Source organism: Conger conger, chromosome 7 (genome assembly GCF_963514075.1).
Source record: "Conger conger chromosome 7, fConCon1.1, whole genome shotgun sequence".
In the NCBI taxonomy this organism is placed as follows: Eukaryota; Metazoa; Chordata; class Actinopteri; order Anguilliformes; family Congridae; genus Conger; species Conger conger.
The window spans coordinates 20,949,727-20,977,148 of NC_083766.1; the positions used below are offsets into that span (position 1 = coordinate 20,949,727).

General features: G+C 43.0%; 1 protein-coding gene across 4 annotated transcripts in view; it reads right to left on the reverse strand.

The window, feature by feature from the left end:
• Positions 1-218: 218 nt before the first annotated feature.
• The window catches only part of nrg2a (neuregulin 2a), a 108,345-nt gene continuing 81,141 nt past the window's right edge, over positions 219-27,422 (reverse strand). For 2 of the 4 annotated variants that reach the window (XM_061249906.1, XM_061249904.1), the window contains exons 6-11: positions 17,508-17,531; positions 13,954-14,056; positions 11,351-11,474; positions 9,042-9,169; positions 5,972-6,187; positions 219-4,507 (exon numbers count right to left, since the gene is read on the reverse strand). In XM_061249906.1, the coding sequence (XP_061105890.1) occupies positions 3,892-4,507; positions 5,972-6,187; positions 9,042-9,169; positions 11,351-11,474; positions 13,954-14,056; positions 17,508-17,531 (1,211 nt within the window). In that variant the 3' untranslated portion in view covers positions 219-3,891. The remainder of the gene's footprint in view (positions 4,508-5,971; positions 6,188-9,041; positions 9,170-11,350; positions 11,475-13,953; positions 14,057-17,507; positions 17,532-27,422) is intronic. The other 2 variants (XM_061249907.1, XM_061249905.1) reach the window with 1 other exon arrangement.

Below are 27,422 nucleotides of genomic sequence, written 5' to 3' on the forward strand. Positions count from 1 at the left end.
AACTACTGACCCACCTCTGCATAACTACTGACCCACTGAAATCTGGCCAGGGCATCGACTGTTACTGGCATAAACAAACAAAAAAACCATTACAGACAGAGATTAACAACTAAAACAGAACCATAACTATGTTAAATAAAGGTGTTCCTAATAAAGTGAGCGAACGTATGACACACCCTTGTTCCTGAAGGGCACTCCATACAGATGACGACAGTATATTTAAAATGGTATGAATAGAGATTTATTTTTTCATATGAACAGGTGGTTTGATTTTCTTTACTTTTTCCCCATTTTATTTTACATCTATAACAATCTCGCGAAAACAAAAAACAAAAAAAAACCTTTCATATTCCAAGTATGGATATGGAAAAAATGGATTTATTGCTGAATGTAAAAATGAAATAGACTTTCACTGGAAAACCTTTCAGTCACAGCTCTGACCATGCACCCATCTACCTGGAGGAGCACGGGGGCATGCAGAAGGGAGACGCTCCCTGATTCAAGCAGGAGAAATGAAAACAGTCGAGCGAAGTGGTCTGGCAGAACTCGAAAGGATTCTAAGGGGTCGGGGGTCAGGGGAGTGTGGGCTAGATTCACAAACTCGTTAATAAGCAGTGTCTTCATTTGCATAATCCAAATATACAGAATAAGACCCAGAAGAAAAAGGAGAAATAATACAAAATAAATCTATTTATTAAGTGAAAGAACATAATCTCCCACTTAACACACAGTAACACAAGTTACTGTTGCCTTGACGAGTGACATTTTCTTACCCCATTGGCAAATCTTGGAATGAGTCAAACATTATATATACTTTTTCCACGGTGTCTTCAATGACTCAACAGGTACTCATTCATTAGACAGGTCTGCTTTTACTGTGGAGAAACCATTGACTGAATTGACTCAAACTGTTACGGTATGCGGTCCATAATCAGTGTTGTTTCTTTACTTGTGTTGCGTGAAATATAAAGACTGTTACTCCTGTGTTTTTTTTTTAATCAAGCTGAAACTATCGTTTTCATTTCTCTAACTTTGTGAGGGACATGTGCGCTCTGATCCTCTCCTCACTGCAAACTACAGAGAAAAGGATCTTGAGATGACATCATTGATCAATATTGAGGGTAAAAAAAACTCCCAAAATGTGAAAGAAAGAAGCAAAGGGGTGATCTGCACTCAAAATAAGCAATAGATATAGAAATATGGCTGTATGGTTATGTGTCTGTTGTCAGCTGATCTGTGCCTGTGAAACACAGGATAGCCAATCAGTGAAGATCATCGGTCGGCCTATGGGAAGAGGTCAGAAAATGCTTTTGGTATCGATAAAATCAAGAGGAAAGTAAAGTACGTTTGCAGAAAAGGCATAATTACAGTAAATATAAATGTACTGTACCAAGTATTTACCAAGACGCTGTTTCCTGTGATGGTGTCAATGATAATAATAATAATAATAATAATAATAATAATAATAATAATAATAATAGCGGATATATTCTGCAGTGACGGAAGATTTAGGTCATCTTGTTAACTGATGTTTGCACACAAACTCAAGCACGCTGAAGACATTTCCTAAGAGTCTCCACTTAATGGACTATCATCAACACACCTCATATAAAACAATGTCGCCTAACAGACCTAACAGATCTAAATACAAATTTTGCATATTTTGCCATTTTATGATCTCTCTGGAGTTTCACAGGTATTCTGCGTGTCGATGGAAGAGGCGTGGACCTGTTCTGCGGCAGGAAGAGATGTGCACGACGGCCATGGGCCGAAAGAGGGAGGGAAACGGACGTGTAGTGACAAAGAAAAGATGTGACAGAGAGATGGATGTGATTCCATAATCACAGGAAGAGATGAAATATGATGGAGGGGTCGATGTGAAATCCACTGCCAAAAATGAGCGTCTTGAGAGTTTTAGTCTTTAGAAAAGTTACTTTTGCCTTTTACCCCATTGGCAAATCATGGAATGAGTCAAACTGTCTTGCCTATATTGGCAATATTTTTGTCTTATTTAGCAAAAAAGTAATATATATATCAATTTATAAGACTTGAGATTTACTTATTTGTTGCAGTGTGGCAGAGGAATGGATGTGATGTGACAGTGGGTTATTTCCAATCGCTAATTTTAACCTCCTATCTCCTTTTCCTCAGCCCGACCCGGAAGTCGATCGAGGTTCGCCATCTTTAAGGACATTCCAACCCGTTAAAATATTATTTCTAGAAGTAGAGGTTAGGAGGCACCCAGCTTTTCTTTGAGCACGGAAACATGAGCGCGTCTTTTATAGAAGTGTTATTTCCGGGAAGCGTGATGTATAAACAATCGACCCGTGGATGCATCTGTCATGTATCTGCCACGTCTGTAACTGACTTTGACAGCTTTGAACTGACGTTTGAAGGAGCGAGGAGGTTCCATTCACCAAATTAACATTTTCTCCATTTCCCCATCTTCACTTCCTTTCCTTGCCTCTCCCTATGGGCGGAGCGAGGAGCAGGAAAAGGAGCAAGGAAAGGAGAGAGAAGCTGAAAAATAAGCGAGAGAGAAGAGCCCAGAGAAATAGGTGATAGGCGATATGATGCAGGAATCGATGTGATATGGTGATCCATAAGGAGCTGAGGTGGTGTGACAGATCAATGGGTGTGCAGAGTTGAAGCAGCGTTGGTTCAGTGTGAGGGTGTGTGTGTGTGGACGTCCTGAGACAGTGAGGGAGTTGGTTATATCTGAGTGGTTATGGTGTGAGTGGATCCTGGGTGTGGGATGAGGGGTGCAGGGTTGAGGATTTTAGGTGTGGAATGCAGTAAACGTGGTGTGGGATGTGGATGAGGGGTATGGGGTTATGGTTTGAGGGTTTGGTGTTTGTTCAGATGAAGCACACTGAATGCCACAGACCACGGCTGACCCCAGATTAGGGGCCGAATTTAAGGAGAAGACACTCACTACCAACACACACCAGATCCCACAACAAGTCCAGCGGTCAGAAAGTAAAAGTCCTGCCACGTGTTTCTTCCACCCATGTGCTCAGCCAGCTGATTTCAGTAATTAGTTCTACCTCCTGGCTGAAGAATTGGACTAATTATGAAAATCAGGTGATTGGAACAAAATACCGGGGAAGAATTTTACTTTCTGAGCCTGGATTTTCGACCTCAGACCACAGCTGGAGCAGCAGAACACTTTCTGCCTGGCGACACTAGAACACACACCACCATTTTACACACAAACCCTCAAACCGCCATTTTACACAGCCCTCAAAATGTCCGCCTCAAATGCCATGCTCTCTACAGCAGGTGATCGAACGAAAGCAGTCGGTCTAACTCACACTCCACACACACAGCAGTGGGAGAACAGGCCACCGTTGCATTCGTTAATTTCCTGTTTTGATAAATAAAAAAACGTTACGCATATCCATGTAAACATAGAGCTTATGCGGAAGTATTGCATGAGGGGCGCAGAAGGTCAAAGGTCAATATGGGTGAAGGGGGGAGAGGGGGAATCCCACAGAACCACGCTGAAAAAAGAAAAAGAGGAAGAAAAGGAGAAGTAAAAGGTGTATAAAAATGAGGAGTCCGTATAAGAAAGGCTAGAAAACACTCAGCAGGGTCTCTGGCATCGGCATACAGCAAAAGGCACCACAATATTATTCTATTTTTTTTTTTTTAAGTTGTGAAAAAATTGGCACGTCTTTTTTTCTTTTTTTTTATGCTGTAAATCAAAATGCACATATAAATAGTTCACCTATAAAAAAAGTCTTTGCTGTTAGCTAGTAGACAACTTTTGCTAAAAGGAAAATAAATATTTCATTTGTTTAGAATATCTGTCTTGTTATATAAAATAAAAATATTTCTTATAGGTGCAGGTCTTTAGTATATGTTTGAGTCAGTGTGTGTGTGTGTGTTTTAGCGCGGCGCGCCGTCCTGTCTGGACCGGGTGTGTGCGGCCCGGTTCTGTGCGTTCGCGCGCGCGCACTGTCGCCCCGACGCGTGTGAAGTCCGGCTGTCCGCCGCCCGGTACGCGGCCGCCGGCTCCGCGCTCATGTTCTGCATGCTGAGGAAGGGCGTGCTCTCGCCCTGCTCCTCTTCCTCCGACTCGCTGTCCGACAGGAAGTAGCCGCGCGGCCCGTTGAGCCGGGACCTCCGCCAGCGCCGGCTGCCCCCGGACGCGGCTCTCTTTGGTTGCTCTCGCGAGGAGAGGTACTCCTGCGTGGTCTCGTAGTCCTCGTCGCGGGCGGGCCGGTAGGGGCTGGAGGGCAGGCTGCCCGTGCTGTCGTTCAGGCAGGTGCGGCGGGTCTGGCGGTAGGGGTCCGGTCGCTGGGAGTCGTGGAGCGGGACCTGGTAGCGCCGGAGCAGGGGCTGGTCGTCCTCCAGACGGTAGGAGGACTGGGCGGCCGGGGGCAGGGACAGGGCGTGGCTGGCGTTCGGGGAGGTGATCTGGAAGGTGGGCATCTGCGGGGGCAGGGAGTACAGGAGGTCCACCGGGGAGAGGCGAGCGGGCGTGGTCAGCGCCGACACGTACCTACGCGGGAGAAAACATTTCACCACCTGTCAGTCACCTGTACTCATCATAGCATCATATTACACAGATAAGTGCCAATAAAACAACACAAACTGTGATTCTTCATTTCCATAAATGTTCAAACGGACCAGCCAACCTGATGATTACAGTCTCAGAAATAAAGGTACAAACTTTTACAAAGTGCCTAACAAGGGTTAGGTCTGCTTGAATCCCAGAAGTGGCAAAGCAGGGAAGCTGAAGCCACTTCACCATACTTGATTCATAAACATCCAGTACTGATGTCCAGTGCAAATGAATATCAGAACAGAATTATACAGTACATAAAAGGTAATGTTTACATGTACATTTTAAGCTATGCAATTTTTTGCAATGCTAAATCATGCGAAACCTCAATTGTGTATTTTACACAAATTCCAAGCTCACTTTGTGCTCTATCAAAACGCAACAGCTAATAAAGATCATACAGAACCCCATGTGACTCACCCACAAGGCTGTGTTGATAAATGAAAGAAGGAACAGTTTTTTATGTTCCCGAGTTCCTTTTTATGGGGACACGGGGTTATTGCTCCACACCAGCTAAAAGTAATGACCTTGTGTGCCCATAAAAGTGAAGTTGTAGCAGAATCAGCTCTTTTAAATCAGCGTCTTAAGACTTACCTGCTCTCTTGTGCCTATTCCTCCGAGTCAGAATTCTACATGATTCTAAATGTCTTTTATTTTAACGTTAATTTTTACAAAGTGTTCTTTTCTGGCACCGTGGGAGGCTCAATGATAAATAACTTATATAAGTTATACAAGTTACTGTTGCTTTACCACCATCAGAGAACTGCAAATATTTTTCAAACAGGGTCCTGATTGGAGAGTGAATTGCATCACAGGGGAGTTTTGTAGGCCTCGATGTACAGACTGCTACAGTGTGATGGTGTGACAGAGAGGGTTTCACACTGCACAAAATGAGATAACAAGTGTTTTAGTCTTGTACTAAGACTTAAGAGCTGAAGCTTAAGAGTTGAGAGGTTGCCAATGGGGTGAGAAAATTTCATGTGTCAAGCAAACAGTTTTCAACTTGAAATATTTTCTATTTGAGAGAGAAAATCTGATCTTATTACAAGACGAAAAATGCTTGTTAAGATAGGGGTTTGCAAAAAGAATGTCTAATCAAACATTTTAGTCTTGTAATACTTAAGTCATTTCACAGTAACTTAAAAAATAAGCTAGTACTTTCTACATTCCATTCCATTCTTATTCCAAGGCTAAAACTCTTGTTAAAACCGGCATTTTCTGCAGTTTAGTCTTGGACTAAACTGAGGTTTGTATGGAGAATCTCCATTAAAAATGCAAATGAGTCTAGGACCAGACTTAAAACCTGTGTCTGTGAAACTGGCTGTAAAGTCCAGGTTGAGATGGGCGTGTTTGCGGTTCCGCAGTGCAGGGAGAGGGTCGGGGGAGGGGGCAGGGCCCCACCTTTCGCTGCAGGGGGAGTCCCACAGGGAGTCGAAGGAGTCGGCGTACTGGCCGTGGCGGGGGGGTCCGCAGTGGGCCGCGCGGCGGGCCCAGGCCTCCATGCAGGCGGGGCTGCTGCATTTACTGGTGCCCACCGACGACGAGGTCATCAGGCCCGAGCGCACCTCCGACAGCACGCTCCCGGTCCGGTCCAGGCTCCACGTGCGGCCTTCCTGTCTGCGCGGGAGAGAGGCGCCGCTACGTCACCGAAAATGAGCTGCTACGTCACCCGAAACAAGCTGCTACGTCACCAAATACGAGCCGCTATGTCACCCAAAACAAGCGGCTACGTCACCAAATATGAGCCGCTACGTCGCCCAAAACAAGTCGCTACATCACCAAAAACAAGTCGCTACATCACCAAAAACAAGCCGCTACATCACCAAAAACAAGCTGCTACATCACCAAAAACAAGCTGTTATGTCACCCAAAACCAGCCGCTACGTGACCCAAAAATTGCACCTCCCAGCAGCACCAGCAGCCCCGTCTATCCTCTTGAGACCCGTACATTCATCTTTTTATTCTTATTTTTATTCCTGGATTGCTTTCCATCTATCTCTTAATCTTAGTGCTGAATGAACACACCTGGGAATAAGGCATAGAGTTGATTATCATATTAACTCATAAATAAATGAATGAGCAGTGACTGAGCTGTGCTAACCCTTGGCGTACAATACCGTGTCTTGCCACAGGGTGGCATTGCACTATGACTGCCCTAACGAAAGGCCTATGAGATTGCATCAACTACGCTCCAAAATGCGGTTTCCATGGACCATATGATCACATGTAATATTCTGCAGTTTGATCGCGAACATAGGTTGTGGGTAATACTTTATTTGAAGGCTCCTACATAAGAGCTATATAACTCCTTCATAAGCACTATATAGCACATTCATATGCACTACACAAGCATTCAAAAGCGCTAATGTCAATAGTCAACATTATAATCTTGTTCACTTGGTATGTCATGGTGATGTCGCTTGCTGCATCAATGTTGAGATAACACACCATATGCCTATTTGCAGCTATTGACATAAGTGCTTATGAATGTTTATTTAATGCTTATGAATGTGCCATTTAGTGCTTATGAAGCAGTTATAAAGCTCTTATGTAGCAGCCTTCAAATAAAGTGTTATGTTATGCCGTGTGTCATAATGTGCATCGTGTCATGTTCGTGAAGCTTTAGAAAATGTCGCTGTGAGGTGATATTGATAAGCTGTTTCCAGGACTGTGCATAAAGGCCCACACTTGAAAATGGCAGACTCACAGTCTGTATAGGAATATTGAAATAATATTGTCAGTATTTTTATATAATCCCTGGTACACTATACCACACATTGGCCCAACCCTATCACACACGTCATTGGTTAGTCACTCCAATGCAGTAATTTCATATGCGTTTTTATTGCCTTTGTTTTGCTATGTTTTTCCAGCTCTGAGGCACAGAGTCACCATTACGTGTCTGTTCTGTCTGCCCCAGTGTTTCCCCATCAGAAATCTGCCATATTTTAGGTGTTTTTTTCGAGGTGCCAGAGGTATTCCTACTTGGACGACTGAGTATATTTTGTGATAAAAAAAACAACAACTGTTAATGACTATAGACTATTATGCAATTTGTGCCTAAATCAAAGTGTGAAGATATTAATTGTAATAATTATAATTATTTGAATTATTATTATTTAATTATTATCTGCTAGGTCCTGAAAAAATCCCAATAAAAAAACAAATTGTAAACTCTGCCCACAGCCACCAGGGGTCACTCTTCAAACTGCATTGACACCAGACAGCGTCTGTGGTTAAAAAGGTACAGATCATATCAGGAACCGGTATGAGCGATTTAGCTCTCCAAACCACATCCACTTTAGAATCCTCTGTCGATCATTGACCCGAAACAAAACAGGCATAGCGCACAAACCACACATCGATAAACACTCAGGAAAGGTTTTCAGTAGGAGGGAAGATTTTTTTCATCTGTGATAAGAAAGCCACCCAAGGTAAGAGCAGTATTATTATGGGGAAGGTTTCTTATTTCTCCATCCTCTTATGAACCAATGAATTGACTGGTTGTAAATCTGACATCCACTGGAGTGTGCATTCGGGCTTAGAGGAAATAATTTGGATTGCTTATAGATGCACGCGTACATACTCGTAATTGAAGTATTTTTATCTTTGACAGTTCAAGTTTTAAGTTCCGCCTGAAATTGCTGAGAAGGAGATAATGAAAAAAGAATCAAGGCACTCTTCTTTGGTACAGTATACATATTAAAAATGCCTTTATTAATGTGGCGCATCCACAAAGGAGATTAAAAAAAAACATGTTGTAGCTTACTACAGCCTTCCTATAAGGAGAGTTTGAAATGTGAACACGTGCTGATGTTTGACAGCTGACAGTTGGAGGCCTCCCAATATTTGAGGCAAAGGAATAGGGTACTGTGTGCAAGCAATCAGCACTTCACCCAGGCCACTAGAGGGGAACCATCGGGGCACAGTGCCATGATGGTTAAAAGACTATTCCACACAACAAACTGATCACACTATTACAGAGGTGGAGAGAGGGACCATCGCTGTGCTCCCTGGGTTCATTCCAATCGCTTATTTTCGCCTCTTTTTTCTTTGCCTAGACATGGAAATCGATCGATGTCCGCCATCTTTAAGGACGTTCCAACCCGTTAAATGTTTCTTCTAGGAGCTAGAAGTAGAAGTTAGGAACTCCCAATCTTGCTTTTGAGCAAGGGAACGCAAGCACATCCTTTGCGGGAGTTTTTTTCTTTTCGAAAAGCCTGACATATAACTAAAATACTTACGCAATGGATGTGCTGAAGTTTTCTTACTCAAAGGAAAGATTGTGGGTCCCTAACTTCTACTTCTAGCTCCTAGAAGGAACATTTAATGGGATTAAATTGGCGGACCTCGATCGATTTCCAGGTCAGGAGCAAGGAAAAGAAAATAAGCCGAGAAGAATAAGCGACTGGAATGAGCCCATGGTAATGAACTGCTGCACACGGTAGAAATGACTGGAGGGCGTGGTTACCTGTGATTGGACGAGTGCGCAGGCGTTGACGAGTGGTGGGACCTGGAGTTGGCTCGGCTGCCGGGGAAGGAGGTCTCTGCCGCGTGCCGAATGACGCGCTCCGTGGCCGGGACGTTCTTCGAGATATACTGCAACGAAGAGAGCTGGGTAACGGGGGAGAGTTTAGACAGGCTGGGAACTCCGGCTGCCTGTCTCCAGCAGTGGAGGAGGACTAAAACCCAGACTGACGTTTGGGCATGAAGGTCTCAGAGGGTTGTGGGCGATCTAGGCCTGATTCTAACTGCCCACTTTTCTGCTGGTTATTATTCCAGCAGAACACTGAACCCTTACATTCACTGCTGTGCGACAAGATGTAAGCGCATGATCTAGAACCCGCAGTTGCTTGGAACGTAGCTGGTCATAATTATTCTCAAGCCAATTGCAGCAGTACCCACACTGCAAAAAAGTGTTAACAAGTGGCATAGTCTTATAAAAATAAATATATCGACTTATTACATTATATAATTTTAGAAATATTAGCTAGTACTGTTTGCTTGACAAGTGAAATGTCTTGCCCCATTGATAAATCTTGAAATGAGTCAAACATCAAGTGAAATAAGTCAACATCAAGAATTTTTTTTCTTATAGTTAGACTTAAGAGTTTCTTGCCAATGTTTTCAATATTTGCCAATGGTGCACGCAAATTTAACTTTTCAAGCAAAAAGTAAATTAAAGCAATATTTTCCACTTGAAAGGGGAACCTTTTCTGAAGTCTCAGTACAAGACCAAATCACCGTTTTTGCAGTGCATGGTTTGATTTCTACATAGGGCAGTGTGCCTCCCAGACACCAAAAATATTTCTCCAAACAAATGGGATAGTGTGTGCTTGAACTGTCTCAAGACCACAGTTTCTTATGCTTTTAGGAGAAATGTGAACAGTGTTGCAATCATCAACAATCAAAGGCTGCGTTTCACTGGCAGCGAAGCACGTTTCATCCAAACACAGAAGGCAGGGATCCACTTTTACGAGGCTGTCATCGAAAGCGGTCTTAGCTCCTCCGCTAATGTGCGGTATAGAAATACCACGCCCCACAAAAGGAGCAATTTAGAGAGTTCAGAGAACGGGCAGCCAAAACGATTGTCCGTGATTTGCCTCCATTTTGTACTTATATCTCAGTCCAAGGTAAAGCCATTAATACCACCTTTGCCTGAAAATCCCTTTTTTAGCCCCTCCCCTCATCCCAGATCTCCGAAAATGAGCGTGGCGTGCTTCCAGAACGGCACTTATCCTGATGCCGTCCGGAATACCGGCTGCATTCCAAGCAAACGTGCACTGTGGCCTAATCCTACAAGCTCTGTCAGTTTAAGTACTTTAATAAGCAAACTTTGCCCTTTCTGCACTGTGTATTTACTACATTAATTAAACTTCAACATTCATCAAAGTTTTTCAAGCCAGGCCATCAACGAGATTACTTGCCAAGCGTTGTTGGAAACAAAATTCTTGTTGATAAATATGATTGGTATAAAAGTTCAATTCTTGCATTATACTACAAAATAATCTTTTTTTTTATTGTATGAATTCTACTTTATATGTGGGTATACGTTTTTGAAACAGCATAAATTTAATTTATTTAACAACCTCTATGTACCACATTTCGAAAATGTGCACAATGTCTGCAGTCTTAAATAATCAGGCTAAATTTAACATGCAAATGTTGCCTGTGAACATAGCTGTCAATCACTGTCTGTGCTTCGTAGTAATTTGCTCCATCAACCTAAATGATGGGGTGGTGTGATTGCTTGACATGTGGCTCAAAAAGGTTATTGACCTCCTGCAAGCAGAGGACCAGAGAACATGCTAGAAAACAAGTAGAGACAGATTTCCCGAACATTTGGATTACAGCCATTGACTAATTGAGGTCCTGGTTTGAACATCCTATTTTTGTAAACAACATTGAGTGCAAACTGGGACAGATGCTCAAGATCAGGGGGTCTCCAACTATGGTACTGGACTGAAGGATATATTTTCAATAAGTAACCAAACCCCAACTAGGTAACCAGGTGAGGTGACATAACTGTGTCAAATGGTCCTCACTCCTGCTCCTGGAGAGCCGCAGGGTGTGCTGGTTTTTGCTTTCGCCTTAATATCAGCAACTAATTCAGACCCAAGAAACCAGAAGATCTGTGTAATTAACTGCTTTAATTGATCAATTAAGCACCAAGTAACAACTAAAGCCAGCACACTCTGCGCTCTCCAGGACCAGGAGTGAGGACCACTGATTTAGCCCGTCAACTAATCAGTTAAGCAGTCAAGCCAAATACAAACTCACATCTACCATAGGGATCTCTTCCGGGCCTGGTCCAGGATGGTTGGGTCCGTTCGCCAGGGTTCGAGTGGGATGGTCAGCACACATGTTCTGTCGCAGGTGACTGTGCATTTTTTTCCTCTGCTTCCTAAAGAGATAAAACCTGTATTAGCATCCCAGAGTAACACTCCAAAGTAACACTGCAGGACAGGACCATCCAAGTAAATGCCTGTATGAACATCCTACAGTAACATGTATTAACATCCCCACAATAACAAACCAACGTAACCCTGCAGGACAGGAACATCCAAGTAAAAACCTGTTACCCTACCATTATCACCCAACAGTGACACCCAACAACATCCCCACAGTGCCACCTTGCAGTAACACCCAGCGCTAACATCCCAAAATAACACTTCATAGTAACACCCAATGACAACAGCAGTGTAAATCCACCCTAATAGCCTAACAAATACACCAGACATAAGGCCTTTAAGATCCAATCTCCAAATGTCAGCTTAACTCTCTGAAACAAGTCATTCACCTGCCTTGCACTGGCCTCAATACATTATAAATACACTTTACAGATATAGGGAGGTGCAGGTGTGGAGAGGGTAAATCTCCCAGCCTGATAGATGATTACCTCTTATAGACCCCTGGTTTCTATATCTCCATAAGTAATATGCAATGTGAAATTATGATATCATATTAGTTCTGGGATGACTAGGGAAGAGCTTGATCAGGGAACAGTGATTACACTGCTTTGTCATGGCTTCAATGTGCATGGTTAAATGCTTTCAATTTGTGAGAAATGTAGAGGCATTGTTTGTGTGCATTTTGTGTGTTTTCATGTGTCTATGTACGTGTGTATGTGTGTGTGTACGTGTGCATGTGTGTGTATATGTGTTAGTGCGGTATGTGTGTTTGTGTGTATGTGTGTGTGTATGTGTTAGTGTGGTGTGTTTGTGTGTGTGTACATGCAAGTGTGTGTGTACGTGTGCATGTGTATGTGTGCATATGTGTGTGTGTGCGTGTGTGTGTACGTGTGCATGTGTGTGTGTATATGTGTTAGTGTGGTGTGTGTGTTTGTGTGTGTACATGTGAGTGTGTATGTGTGTGTGTATGTGTTAGTGTGGTGTGTGTGTTTGTGTGTGTACATGCGAGTGTGTGTGTACATGTTAGTGTGGTGTGTGTGTTCGTGTGTATGTGTGTGTGTATGTGTGAATGTGTGTGTACGTGTGCATGTGTGTGTACATGTGCATGTGTATGTGTGTGCGTGGCAAAGCTTCACATGCGTGTGAAGGACGAACTGGGTTTTGTCTGACTGACAGTCACAAAATGTCCTCTCCTGTTCGTGTAAATCCCAACCTAAGTGTTTACATAATGACAGGCAAGCCAGGGCAGAGCCAGGTCTAAGAGCCACATCCTCCTAAGCTTCCTAAATAAACACAACCCTAACAGAGGCACATTATCCCCAGTCTTATACAGCCTGTACTTAACATCTCATCCAGTCATATCCCTGAATATCTGCTCATACTTCAGACTATGCATCCCACTCAAATGCACAAAGGCAACGCCCTGCCTTAGATTAAATATTAACACAAAATCATTTGACCTAATGCTTGATGCTAACAGCCACATTACCCGGTCACATTTTCCTGTTAAACTGAATGTTAAATAAAGCCGGGATTTCATAACGAGAGGGGTGTCTAGACATCCTGAGCTTAAAATCTGAAGTAAATTCAATCATAACAAATCAGTTAAGAAGACTTGACCGAGTGATCTACTGCTATAATTGATAAACTGAGCAACAACAAAAGCAGTTTTGGGGACCCGTGTTGAGTTTTCTTGATGGGAGGGCCTGTGGGGGGTAGTTTTCCTTCTATGGGGCCTTTTCAATCTCAAATGTTAAGCTCCTTGTTTCCTATCCTTGCCGCCTTTCCTCACTTCTAGCTCTACCCATGGGAGGGGGCAAGAAAATGTGGTGGGGAGACAGGGGTCCCGTTAGTGGGGTTGGGAGACTTTTTAATGTTACAGTGAAGGGGACATGTCCCCCTGTCCCCCCAGTAAATAATGTGAAGGTAGTATAGGTAGTATAGTTTGGTCCTGAGAGAAGACTACCACCTACAGGCGTGTCAGCTCCAGATTCAGTAGCTCCCCCACCACAGCACAAACACAGTTGTCACAGTTGAGGTGCGTTCAAGATTTTTTCTGTTCGCCACGTATGTTAGCAAACGTTTTATTTGAAAATGTTGTGCGCCACCAACAGAAATGGCTGCCGACGGGGAAGATGCGGAGAGAACAAAAGTTGACAATTATTTGGCTGTTATTATACACTTTAATCAATGTAATATTTGTTCTAACCTTAAAAAATGAATCACAGATAAGCAACAAATCAGCTAGCTGGCATTGTTAAATCTAAGTCGCATCCATTTATATTCATTTAATGGAATGCTCATTTAAAATCCTTCAACAGTAACTGTTTGCTGCAAACATAGTTTGCTGTGAACGTTTGCTGTCTTGAACGCACCTCTGATGTTGTAGTACCAGCAGTATTTATTTAGACCCGTTCTGTAATGTCCGCTCCCCAGACCAGACCAGACAGCAGGCGGGTCAGAGGCACTCACTTGGTTTTGCAGTAGGCCACCACGCACACGATGCCCACCACCAGCAGGGCCACGCAGATGCCCGTCACCGTCAGGACCCTCTTCTGATACAGCTCCTCTGCCTCTGTCAGCGGCAGCACACAGAACACATCGACTTAGTGTCTCCGACCTGAGACTCAGCCTCTAGCCCCAACCCCATCCCCCAACCTCCAACCTGAGACTGAGACTCTATCCCTCAACCCCATCCCCCAAACTCCAACCTGAGACTGAGACTCTACCCCCATCCCCCAAACTCCAACCTGAGACTCTACCCCCAACCCCATCCCCCAAACTCCAACCTCGAACCTGAGACTCTACCCCCAACCCCATCCCCCAAACTCCAACCTGAGACTCTTCCCCCAAACTCCAACCTCAAACCTGAGACTCTACCCCCAACCCCATCCCCCAAACTCCAACCTGAGACTCTACCCCCAACCCCATCCCCCAAACTCCAACTTCAAACCTGAGACTCTACCCCCAACCCCATCCCCCAAACTCCAACCTGAGACTGAGACTCTACCCCCAACCCCATCCCCCAAACTCCAACCTGAGACTCTACCCCCAACCCCATCCCCCAACCTCGAACCTGAGACTCAATCCCCCAACCTGGAAACCGAGACCTGAGACTCTATCCCTCAACACCATCCCTCAACCTCCAACCCGAGACCTGAGACCCTATCCCCAACCCCATCCCCCAAACTCCAACCTGAGACTCAATCCCCCAACCTGGAACCCGAGACCTGAGACTCTATCCCTCAACACCATCCCTCAAGCTCCAACCCGAGACCTGAGACCCTATCCCCAACCCCATCCCCCAAACTCCGACCTGAGACTGAGACTCTATTCCCCATCTCCACCCCCAACCTCGAACCCAAGACTCTATCCCCAACCCCATCCCCCAATCTCAAACCTGAGACTGAGACTCTACACATTTTAGTCACTTTTCATGCCTATATTTCTGAGAGTCCATCCCACCGCCTGGCTATTAAAGTTTAAAGAGGCCGTCAACTTCACGCTAAAGCTATCCCACTAATCGTTACCCGATCTGTAATTTGGAAAAGGTCAGGGACTTGGGAGTGCACCTCTGTGCCAAACGGGGGAAGACATTTTAGTAAAAAAAAAAAAAAAAAAGCTTGAGAATCGGTGCTCCCTCTAGAAGCCGACAGGGCAAATCCCGGGTAGCACACAACGCTTTAATTAGTTTTTCCACTGTATTGCTTTTGGTTATTATAAACCCCACTGGTGAAAGAGATATTGGGCTTGCTTGCGAGCAGCAGGAATAGCTGTTACTAAAGCCCAGTGGTAAAAGGGATATTCGGCCTCCGTTTGTGAAGAAGGAGCCATATCTCCGCTGTACAAAGGTGTCGAAGTCCCAGGATTACGCAGCGCTAATGAGAAAGCAGAGGCATTAGCCTCGAACCCGGACAGAACCCCAGAGTACGCTGACTGACCTACGACCCTCACTCTGTCTAACCGGGGGGGGGGGGGGGGGGTCACAGCCCGCCCCGAAAGGGGTTTGTAGCCTGTTCTTAATTAGCCCACTCTTTTCCCAGATTGGCAATGAGAATGAGACTTGCAGTGAAGGTCTGCAGGTGTACCTAAACACTGTAATGTTTTTTACAAACGTATGACGGCTGATTAACTGCACCAATTAAGTTTGGAGGGGGGGGTGGATTTGTGCCTGGGACAAAAAGCAGAGGCTTGAGTGTAATGGCCCTGGCTTTCCTGCCTGCCATCTCGCAGGCATTTCGGACTTCGGTTGGTCTGCTTTGTAGCTAAATTGTTTGTTTCACATGATGACAAACGTAATGATCATTCTAAAGGTAGGGAGTGAAGGAAATGCCAAGGTGGGTGAGGTCTGTGTAATCAAAATGTTAGGAACAACTAAAAAAAAGTGATCTATCAAAATAAAAAATAGATCATCATGAAATCGCAATAATCACTGTTATATAGCATATCTTGTTCAATAAAAACAAAAAACATTTGTTTCAAATACACACAAAATTATATACACATTCAATAAGAGCTGAATATTTTAGTTTTCAACCACAGTCAAAGTTGTAGCCATCTTGTGGATGCAGATGAGCCACATCAACAATAAATAAAAAGTAAAGATAGCAAAGCAAAAGAAGAAGATGTGGAGGAGGTGGGGGGGGGGGGGTGTTGTCGGGGAGATCAGAGGTCCACCTGCAAGGCTGGCACAGCATGCGTGTTACACGAGAGAACCAGCAGGGGGCGGGAGAGAGACGAGAAGGAGGGAATCTCTCCCTCTAGCAACATTCATCTGCTTAAACGTGAGTGATCTGGCAGAATCCTGAATGAACCCCATCGCTTAACCAGACAGGGCTGTGTAGCGCACCAGCACTCGTTCCTCAATAAACACTTCCAGCGCAGACTGGCACACAGCCCCACACCTGTACTAATGTCACACAGACCTCAACTGTGTCATTCACCTGTGTCATAAATATACCCCAGCCCCACGCTACTCAGCTCCATGTCCTGCAGGCCACAGTGTCTGCAGGTATGTGCTCCTACCGTGTGCTACACCACCTGATTTCACTCATTATTTCACCTGCTTGGTTCAGATTTAAAATAATTAGTGAAATCAAGTGGTGTAGCGCCCGGTTTAAGCAAATGTCTGCAGACACTGCAGAGTGCAGGACGTGGAGTTGAGTAGCGCTGACCTAGCCTGTATGAATGCCCTATCTGTCCAAAACTGACAACATAAGTAGGAAACAACATGTATAGTTCATGTAATAAAACATTTCAGAACAATAATATAACAGGCTATGTGTGTGTGTGCATACATGATTGTTTTAAATCCCATCATTTCATAACCCAGCTATTTGCAGCCACAGTAGAATTTGCTCTTGTGAAAGTGGTATAATGTTTTGAAAGAACGTGATTGCCATATTGATTGACATTGTGAGAGATATTTTAGAGTGATTAAACTGGTGAAATTGTTAATGGCATTTGATAATGGAACACACTAGTCATAGAAAATGGATTTTTAAAAGCACTTACAGAATTTCTATTCTTGCAGGCAAATCATACTGTGCTTAAAATCCCAATATTATCCATTTCAGCCCAGGGAAATAGAGCTATATTAGTTTGAACAATCTCAGTCAACTGAAATCACAGCAGTTCCTTTGTGAAGGCTATGTGATTGAGCTCAATCCAAGCTCACTTTAGTATTGAAACCTGTCCCAGTGTAATCCCTCAGTCCAAAGAAATCATCCTGACTATGGTATTAACACTACCCGAGTCTGAACACGCTCTGAATGGAATACAGTAAACAACATGGAAAACGGTGCTGCAAGAAGACGCTGGGCTTCCTGCAACATTTTAAGCAGGAAAGAGTTTGGTGGCTACAGTAGTCAATGACAAATTTCAATGATGTATGTCAATTAATATTTTCAAATTTAGTTGTTAATTTAGTTGTTCATATCAGATCTCTCACACAGGAGCAGATGGAAAAAAGGATATAACAGCAAAAAGACAAATAATTTTTTATGAATCAAAACTTTTGTCCATACCCATGAATCCAATCCCAAGGTGCGCTGTCAGTGCGGAAAGATGAGGAAGGAAGAGAAAGAATAAAGATAAAAACGTTTCAGGGAGAAAACTTCCGATATACAGAACAGACCTCTTTGTGTATATGTGTGCGCATGTGTGTGTGTGTGTGTGTGTGTGTGTGTGTATGTCTGCGCATGTATGTGCATGTATGTGTATGTGAGTGTGTGTGTTTATGTGTGCATGTGTGTGTATGTGAGTCTGTGTGTGTGCTTGTGTGTGTGTGTGCATGCATGCGTGCATATGTATGTATGTGCGCAAGCTTGCACTTCTGTGTGTGTGTCTCCGCGTGTGTGCGTATACATCCGTGTGTGTGTGTGTGTGTGTAAGAGAAAGATCAATGTAAGCTCTTCAGGGATACAGGTTAGGTGTCATTAACACACAACACGGAACACGGTGTACAGATTGCACAGCTCCCCATCCCCAAACACACACCACAGAGACTAGCAAGCTTCAGATCATGCACAGCAACAACAGCCCACATGACTACCCACTCATTTACAGCTACAGAGTTCTGGGTGAATATGTCACTGCTTTAGTCAGGGGGAATGGCAGTTCAAATTCACTCTTTTTGCTACTTTGACCTGTCCAGTATCAGCACAATTCATGAGTTTTGTCTTATCAGTTAAATAAATCCTGCAAAAAAAATGTTTTTTATTCATTTCCCTTCAAACTATGTAATATATGTTGAAAGAATCAATAATGGTGGTATTAATATTTTATTAATACAAGAACAGCTGATGGTTCAATGGCTTCAAATCATGAAACAAAATAACCAGCAGCATCCACTATTCTCAAGCGTCAGGGTTGTAGACACATATTCCAATGGTTATTTACGCAAATATACCACACTATAAAACAGTGATAAAAGTCTGTAAAAAGTTATGAAATTGTAAACAAATCACAAATGTAAACGGCTGTATTCTTTTTGGTGAAACACAGTAATACATTTAACACCCAGTAGCTAGTATTTACTGTACTTCTTTTTTTTACATGGCACTGTTAGTATGGATGTTTAATTACTGCACAAGTTTAATTCCCCCCCACACAAAATGTTTCCAGAACATTCGGGAAGATTCTGGCAAGATTCCCATTTTTCTTGGCTTGCAGAAATGTTCCAGGCATGTTGCACACCGTTTAAAGAATGACTTGTTTAATATTGTACATTTTTGATTAAATGAATGGATTGACCATCAACAATTCAACAATTCTGATTCTTTTGAACTTGAAACTTTAAAAAACAAAACAGAACATTCCAAGGCCATTCCAACAATTTCATTTCATTACCATTCCAATGGCATTCCATTGGACTTCAGTGGCAAATACCAAAATACTTCAAGCAGATAAAGAGAACTTTTGTTGTTTCCACACAACCTTAAATGTTCTTTCAAGCCAGACAGGGAAAATCACCACAGAATCCAGATTTGCTGGACGTATCCTTCAAGCAAACTTGGAAAACCTGCAGTATGTCCTGTCCTGCACATTTGGGTCAGTTAATGATTTTGGCACGTAGAACGCTAACTGCCTCTATGACATGGTTGTCAAACTCCAGTCCTGGGGAGCTGCAGTATCTGAGCTGGTTTTTGTGTGTTTCAGTGATTTCATTTTAATTAAAGCGTCCATACACCTTGTCCTCAAGGCCTTAATTGGTCACGGATTGGAAGTCACAAATTACTGCAGACACTGTGGCCATCCAGGACTGGAGTTTGACACCCCTGCTTAAGAACACACTGAGCTGATGATATAGATATGGGGACACATTGCTAGGGTGCTGTCCCTTAGCTACCCAATCAGCTGCTTAGCCTGAAATCCTCAAGGCCAGTAAAGAACAAAATAATGTTTGAAGAGAACAAGCACTACGTGAGAATATGCAGCAACTAGCAGACATAGTCAACAGAGTTCTACCATCATTGTCCACCTGGCAATGGAGAAGAATAAAGGCAGAGTTGGATATTCCCAGAGTTTATGGCCATTGGCAGCTGAGAGAACTATGGACAGACAAGAAATCCCAAACAAAGACCTCTACGATTCCACTAAATGACGGCTCTCTCAACTGCTGCTGCTGAATCTCTAGCAGTTAAGTCGAACATGCATTGCATACCGTGATAAAAATCACCACTTCCTAATTCAGCGCTCCAGGCTTGTACAGGTTACCAAGGAACAAAGTAAAACAACTTAGCTCGAGCCAAAGAACACTGCTGAGAGCATGGAAAGGGTGACTGTTCAATGCTGACTGAGGGCCAATTGCAATCAAGCAATGAAAACACTTAGGCGCGTTTGAACTATGAAGAAAACAGGGAAATACATGCCTGACAGGTTTAACGAGTGAAACACCCTTCAACAAAGTGAACGAGTGAAACACCCCCACAAGCCAAAATTCAAGAAACTAGGTTATGTCATATTAAAGGTACAATAGCTAAAATTTTGTCTGTTAAAACATTGTTACAAGACTATTGTAAATCCTTTCCTATCATTGAAAAAGGCTCACTGACATGTTGACTCACCCACTGCCTGTGTTTATAGCCCTTAAATTTGGGTTGAAAAATATACAGTTGACACACCGACACTCTGTACCAGAACATTGTAAGCTGTCAAGCTCATTGGTTGAAAATTGGTTCTAATTGCCACAGCCAATGGTGTTTCAACATAAATAGTCTGAAAACACTTTCCACAAGGTGCAAGGCCAGAAAGCAGGGAGACTTGGCTTATAATGTCAGAGTGCTCACAAAAATAACGTGGAGTGACTCTCAACTTAGAGAGGATTTGCTCCAGAAATGAGAGGTAGAAATGAGTGCTGCAGGCCCTCCTCAACAACAGCTAAATACCTAAGTGCAACATAACACAACACATGTACTAGGTGGCAAAGCTGTCACAAGAGATCCATCCTAGAGAGACTATGATTCAACAGCTGACCTTGGGGTTTCAAGACAAATCTGTGAAACCCACATTGTCTTCTTCTCCAGAACCAAGCAGCAGAAAGACAAGACTAGAGCTGTGTGGTGCCCTCACAAATAGCTAGTCTACTACAGAAATCTTGCCAGCAATATCCATATCATCACCATAAATTTGACAACCATTTTGGATCCAATCATATTCCTGCAGATTCAAGGTCTTCATTGATACCAGAGCATTAGAACTCTGGATATACTGAGGTTCCTTGCTCAAGAGTACTACAACATCAATGTTCTACCTGGGAATCTATCCCACAGCCTTTAGGTTACAAGCCCAGTTCCTCATCCATTACATGACACAACCTACAATTCAACTTCCAGTTGTCCCATAGAATGATGGTTAACATAATCAATAAAATTATTCTTAATGTCCCAAATACCTGTGCCTTTCTGAGGATTTACACTTTTTCCCATCAGCCTGGTGGTATGTGGAATTACTGAATAACCCAATGGAGGGTATTTTCTGCTCTCCAGGCAGGGAAGAACAGGCAGAACTATGTCTGTCTTTCCTTAAGAGTCACAGGGCATCATATTGTTTCAGACACAAGCCACACTATCACCAAATTAGATTATCAGGCACTTGGATGAAAGGACAGCCATCTCAGACTAGAGAGGTGTTTTGCCAAACAATTCCAACACGATTGGATCCCCAAGCAATAAAACTGTACCCAAAGAGTAAACCTTGTCTATTGAAAAAGGCATGGAAAGCATTAGACCCCAAATTAATGGGTCTGCCCCCTTCGAGGGGATCCAATGGATCTCCCCCGTGGTTGATTGAACTGTATTACTCTTGACCAAGTTTAATCACAGGAAGGAAACGTGGTCAGGAATGTTTCCACTGGAGCCTTCTAGCTTCCAGTCCAACATCATTGCAAATCAATATCTACTGGTATGAAGAGGTTTACCAGTAATACATGGCAGCCTTACTAGTTGCTCATAGATCAGACAATTAAGTTTAGATGAGGTCAAAAATAACCAAAGGAAGCATTTGATTCCCCTCACCTGATCTGAACTAGTCGCTCTGCTTGTGGCCCTAGGGCCAACACGTTCACTGAAGATTAAAAACATTCATTTTTTTCTCATTGAAGTGTAGGGGACACCTAACTCAAAGCACTTGGGACTATGTATCCTCCAACATTGCTGACAGGGATCCTATGGAACTTTTTATTTTTCAGTCATAAACTCCCAATTTTGTCTGAACATCCTGCCTGGGAAATCTTCACAGCACAGCACAGCAGTTTCTTTTGTGCTGATGGTCAGACATGATAAAAAAACTATATATACATATCACTCAGCCAGTGTGGTATAAATTCAAACCAAGGCAATTTGGAAATGAATACACATCCCTAATAGCAACAAACACCTTTCAAAACAATTTCACTCAGACGTTTAACTGTGCATGACATTTATTTTCCACATCTCCCGGAGTCTCACATGGAAGAATCCAGAAGGTTGGCATTTATTCCACATTCAGATTCCCAAACTCAGCAAAAAAGGAAGTAAAGGGCTCAGTCACAGGCTGATCTTACTCAGTTTGGCCGCTCTGGAAGGTCCATGGGTAATCCTCAACATTGCAAAAATATTCCAGAATATGACAAAAAACTTCCCCCAAAAACAAAATTCCAGAAAAAAATGAAGAAAAAATGTAATGTCCCTTGAAGATGTAATCACCAAAGACAAAAACTTAACCAGGTGTAAAAAAAAAAAACGAAAGTTATAAAATAAAAAAATGTGTGACAAAATTTGCAGAAGGAACAGGTAGTGTCCATAAAGGGCACTTCAAAAAAATGCTTCTTCAATGTTTAACCGGCTGATGTTTGACACTTTGGTTTATGAACTTGGAGTTGGGGCCGCATGTTGGTCCATGAGCGTGACATGTGGATATCCAGCCGGAAAGCATTAAAAAGGCTAACCAGTGCTCTCGGAACAGAATTAAAGTCATGTAGTATAACAGGGAGAAAAGCCTATGTCAGCAGCAGGGGGCGATGTTGAAAACACTGATGACTATAACAGAATACAACCTCAGTAACCCCATAAAAACAGACCCATTGATGTGGAAGCCCTGTTATATACTGTAGATTGAGAGGTCTATTGTAAGCGACACTTTTTCTGGCTCGGATATCGGGCCTTCATAAATTCAGCAGGCGACTCCAATTGCAATACGCACGCATTTCCTCGCGACTTGAATTAAATTGGTGCCCACCTGCTGCGGTTAAGACTGAGAAAGCATCGCACATTACAGGGCCTCTGTTCTGGACTTTGCCACAATGTCTCCAGCTAGGCCCACCCTCGGCAGTTATGAAAAAACAGGGTACACCTTTAAAATACAAGGCTACCAGGCTGGCAGTAGCCCTGAATAGGCACTTCAAATGTATTGAGAATAAATTCATATTTCAGGTGTCAAAGAAAGGTAAAATCTCGAAGGACTATGAAGTGAAATCTAAGGAGGCACCAGGATTTACAAACTGCCAGTGGACTTAAAAACATTTTAAACAGGATTTTGAAGGGGATTTAAAAAGATATCTTCAATGGCTCCTTTGCAACAGCTCTACACAATTCCACTTCCAAAATATTTCTATTTCAGTGAACTAGAAGTGATCTGTCCTATGACTCAGTATGGCCCCCAGAGGTGTATCAGAACACATGCCTTGTTGGGCTCAGTATGCATATCAGTTCAGTGGTGATGAGAATAGAGCAGGGCTGCCCAACCCTACTCCTGGAGATCCACCGTCCTGTAGGTTTTCACTCCAACCCTAATGCACACCTCATTCACCGGCAAGCCATGCATGAAACAGAAACAGGCCATTCAGCCCAACACTGCTGAAAATTCTTCTCCCACTAAAGTGCACCGAGTGCTTTGTTTACCGAAAAACTAGATAGTATCCAGCCCCAGCACTTAATTAATAATTGGGAACATGAAAAAAATTGATAAGGAAAATATGGAAGGGTTGAGCTAGAATTTGTTCTTTTTCTTTTTGTATTGTTCACATTTAAGCTTGTGGACTGAAATGCCAAGCCAATTTCCTAGAGGGGAACAGGGTCACAAAGTAGTGTTTCCCTGACTTTTAGATGTAACAGACTGAACATTGAGTGGATTCTGCTGTTAAGTGCCACTGGTATTGCTACAACATACCACTTCAATGGCTTTTTGAGATGGGTTTCATGTACAGGTTCTGGAGAAAAATGACTACAGTGAGGTTCGTCCTGGACTTGAAGCTATACGAGTGGAAAAACCTTGAAGGCAGTGGCAGTTTCCCCCAGAGGACTATGGGAAATGTAGTTTTTTAGTGGGTGCTGTAGTGAAGAAGACGAGGGTTGTCTGAGTCAAGCCTCTCACTGACAGCCAGTACACTGAACACAGGTCTGCAGCAAATCCCTCCTGTTGTCATGACAACACGCTAGCGGTTGCTCAGCTGACTGGTGCTGAGCATTGCAGCTTTCTTGGGAGGGTGGGGGGGGGGGGGGGGCATTCACTGCAGTTTCAAATAGGTGTAGCAGGAAGCACTGTAGAAGCAGGCCCTCATCTCTTCTCCAAAGACACTGTAATGTTTACTATGTAAGAGGTGCAATTCTACTCTACGCACTCAAGTTCATGTTTCTCACCTATAAAGTGATTCTGCTCCCTGTATGTGGGAAAAAAACATAACTTACTCCTTCCTCCCTCGGATGTACTGCAACCGGCCACATCTTCCTTACATTATGTCCAAGAAAACCTCAGTAGCAGTGGTTGTAGGGCGTAGGGGGGCAGTTGATTATACACTAACTGTGGGCTTCTCTCTTGGTCATCAAAGTCACATTGGTCAGTCACAATTTGGAAACCTTCTTTACACCTTCTCTCAAACAGCTGACACAGCTTGATTTTTTTTAAAAATCAATTCAGGGTAATTAGCCTTACTCAAGGCTAGAACACCACTGAACCAGGCAGAACTGGAACAGACAGCTTTTGTTGGGGTGTTGGGCACTCTGGTACATTTCTCTTATGGTCAATATACAGGTTCCCCTTGCGAAAAGGGAAATAGCCTAAGCCTGCTAAATAAAAGAAGATCAAATAGGTGCTCAACAACCAGGGCAAACAGACTATAAGAGACTCCTCACCCCAACTCCTTACAAGCCCAAAATGAGAGACGTTGGAGCACACTGGGCTCACAGTCAGGCACACTAATGGACAAGCGAGACTGACGTTTTGACGTCAACCAACGGTTTATGACTCTGAGGAAGACGTTGTTTGACACTGAAGCATCAGTCTCCCCTGTCTATAAAATAGAGTGCGTTACTCTGAGCTGTGTGCTTCCACGCTGGTCCCTGTGAAATTGCCCTCCCTGCTGAAAAAAACAGCTCAACCTATGTTTTGAAATAGCTAGTAGCTGGTTGACTAGTTCAGACCAGCTCCATTCTGAACAAGGTTTGACCAGCTGAAGCTATGTTTTGAAACAGCTGATAGTTGGTAGCTTCAAGCTGGTTGCAGCTGGATTTTACACCAGGGCTGGTAAGGAGTCTCACACAGGCTTCCCTGTTTTACCAAAATTGACCAAAGCGTGTGAATCGTTACCTGCCCACTGAATTTGAGTGAGGGTCTACAAACACCTGCTCCAATCACGGAGGACCGGCATGTGTGAGTATGGAACAGATTTAACAGCTGCCTGAACTTCCCAGTGGGTGTCCGGAGTATTTCATGACAAACGCATTTAATGTGAAACACGAAGATAAGGGGAAACTCCACAACTTTGAAATTCGATATCTTCGGGGGCCCCTTTGCGTTATAACAAAAACCTCACCGCAAAGCCACAGATATGCTCAGTATTGTTGAAATATTGAGCCATAATTCATAAATCTTTTCTCTCAGTCGCAGTGGGAGAGTGATGCAAGGACTGGGCGTGTCTGCGCATGTGTGTCTCATCCTTGCTTTTCCACAATGCACAATCGAGAAAGAGTACCGCTGAGGATCTTTGCATGTCCACAGTCTTTGGCTACAGTCACTGTTTGACCAACACTCTCTTGCATGTCACGGCACTTGATCAAATGAGCTGCTCAGTGATGCAGTCACTGATTGGCTGAACCTTTCAGCCAAAAGTGTTGAGCCAGGAGTCCAGGGGCAAGTTGTATGAAGATAGTTCAGAGTAGTCTATTATTTTCACTAGACAGACTTATTTTTACTTTTAGATCAGTCTAATTTAAGACTGACTGTTGCGTTAATATTGAGACTGAATTTGAATTTGAGGCTTAAAACTTAGCCACTTCATCCCCTGACCAAGTTATCAAGGTAACGGCCAACAGTCTGAGGGCAGTTTCACTCTTGCGTGTCACGACACTTGATCGAATAAGCAGCTCAGCGCAGCAGTAGCTGATTGCCTGAACCTCTCAGTCAACAGCGTTGAGTCAGGACTAGGTTTCTGCAGTCATTGGCAGGTGATGTGGATCAACAGTGCTGACTGCGGGCAGCTCTGTGATTTAAAAAATGCCTATACATGTGAAAAACTGGAATGTGATACACATATTGCAACTGAATACATTATCAATTCCAAGGAAATGTTGGCTAAGACTGGATATATTCGCCAAGGAAATAAGGCATTTCTGGGAATCCCCATGGAACATGGTCATGCTGTTGACTAAGAGCAATATATTGGATCTCACGAACACAGTGTCATCAGTGTCTCTCTTGTGGCAACATGCTGGTTCCTTTAACAATGTTATGCATGCCAAAATATGTGTGTCACATTATGCAACTATAGCATATTGAATATCCATTGTCTAATGTTAAGAATGGATGCCAGGAATACAAGAATTTGAAAAAGAAAAAGCATTATTTTTCTGCCAGAATTTCTTCCAAGGAAGACATTTTTTTCCATCGAAGGGGTTTCCACGTATTGTAAAAGCGAAGCTATGCAGGAATTAATATTACTTTAATATAATATTACTTTAAACAATATGCATGTCAAGGGGACTGATTTAAGGGCATCAACTGACAGCATACCAACGCAGGACACTTCATCTACTTAATAAATCAATGTACAACATTGTACTTACGGTACTGTAGCGCCAAGTTTACAGCATATCAAGTTAAAGGTATGTTTTTCCAATTGTTTTTCAAAGTTAGGTGTATTGTTTTATCAAGTTGAATAAACAATAAAAAAGGGCTGCTATACAGATCAATATCTTATTAACGTTATATAAAGGATGTTCTATAGCCCACATCTTCTGATTATTAGATTTAAAAAATAATAATTGTGTTATCTGACATGTTATAGAGCATCATGACATTGTTTAATAAAAATCTGTCAATACACACCTCATTTCACACCACTGGATCTTTTGGACTAATTAATTTTGAATATCACTGAACATGCAAATACATGATTTTGATTAAACAAATTACAAAATAGCACTTAATAGTGAGTCATAGATCAGAATAAATATTGATCGAATTCAAACCACGACTTTTCAGTGAACACTGAGTTAAGTAAAAAGGTTTCGGTGGAATTTTCGAAGGGGAGTTTCCTGTATTGTTGAACGTCATTCCACGATCAATGGTGTCTTGGTGTCTACAGTTTTGTCCAATGTTATGTGACGCCGTAAAAAAGCATGGCTAAGTGGTGCTTAGAACAGCGAGACATGATTACATAAACAGACGTACATGAAGGCAATTACTTTAGCACGTTAGCGCTCGCATATGTTCTGCTAGCGTATCCGCAGCGCCCCGAGAATACGACTGATGGACATTCCAGAATGTTCCTGAAGTGGAACCGTACGGTGTTTACAGTCCTGGAAATGTGCTAGAGTGGCAGGCTTAAGCCTAATTTATACTTCGTGGCATGACACGCTTTCGACTTTCGTGTCGGGGACAAAGCATAAATCAGTCTTTCGAAGGTAAGAGTCATGCTATGGTGAGCATGGTATGGAGATTATGTGACTTCGATGTGGAACAAGCTG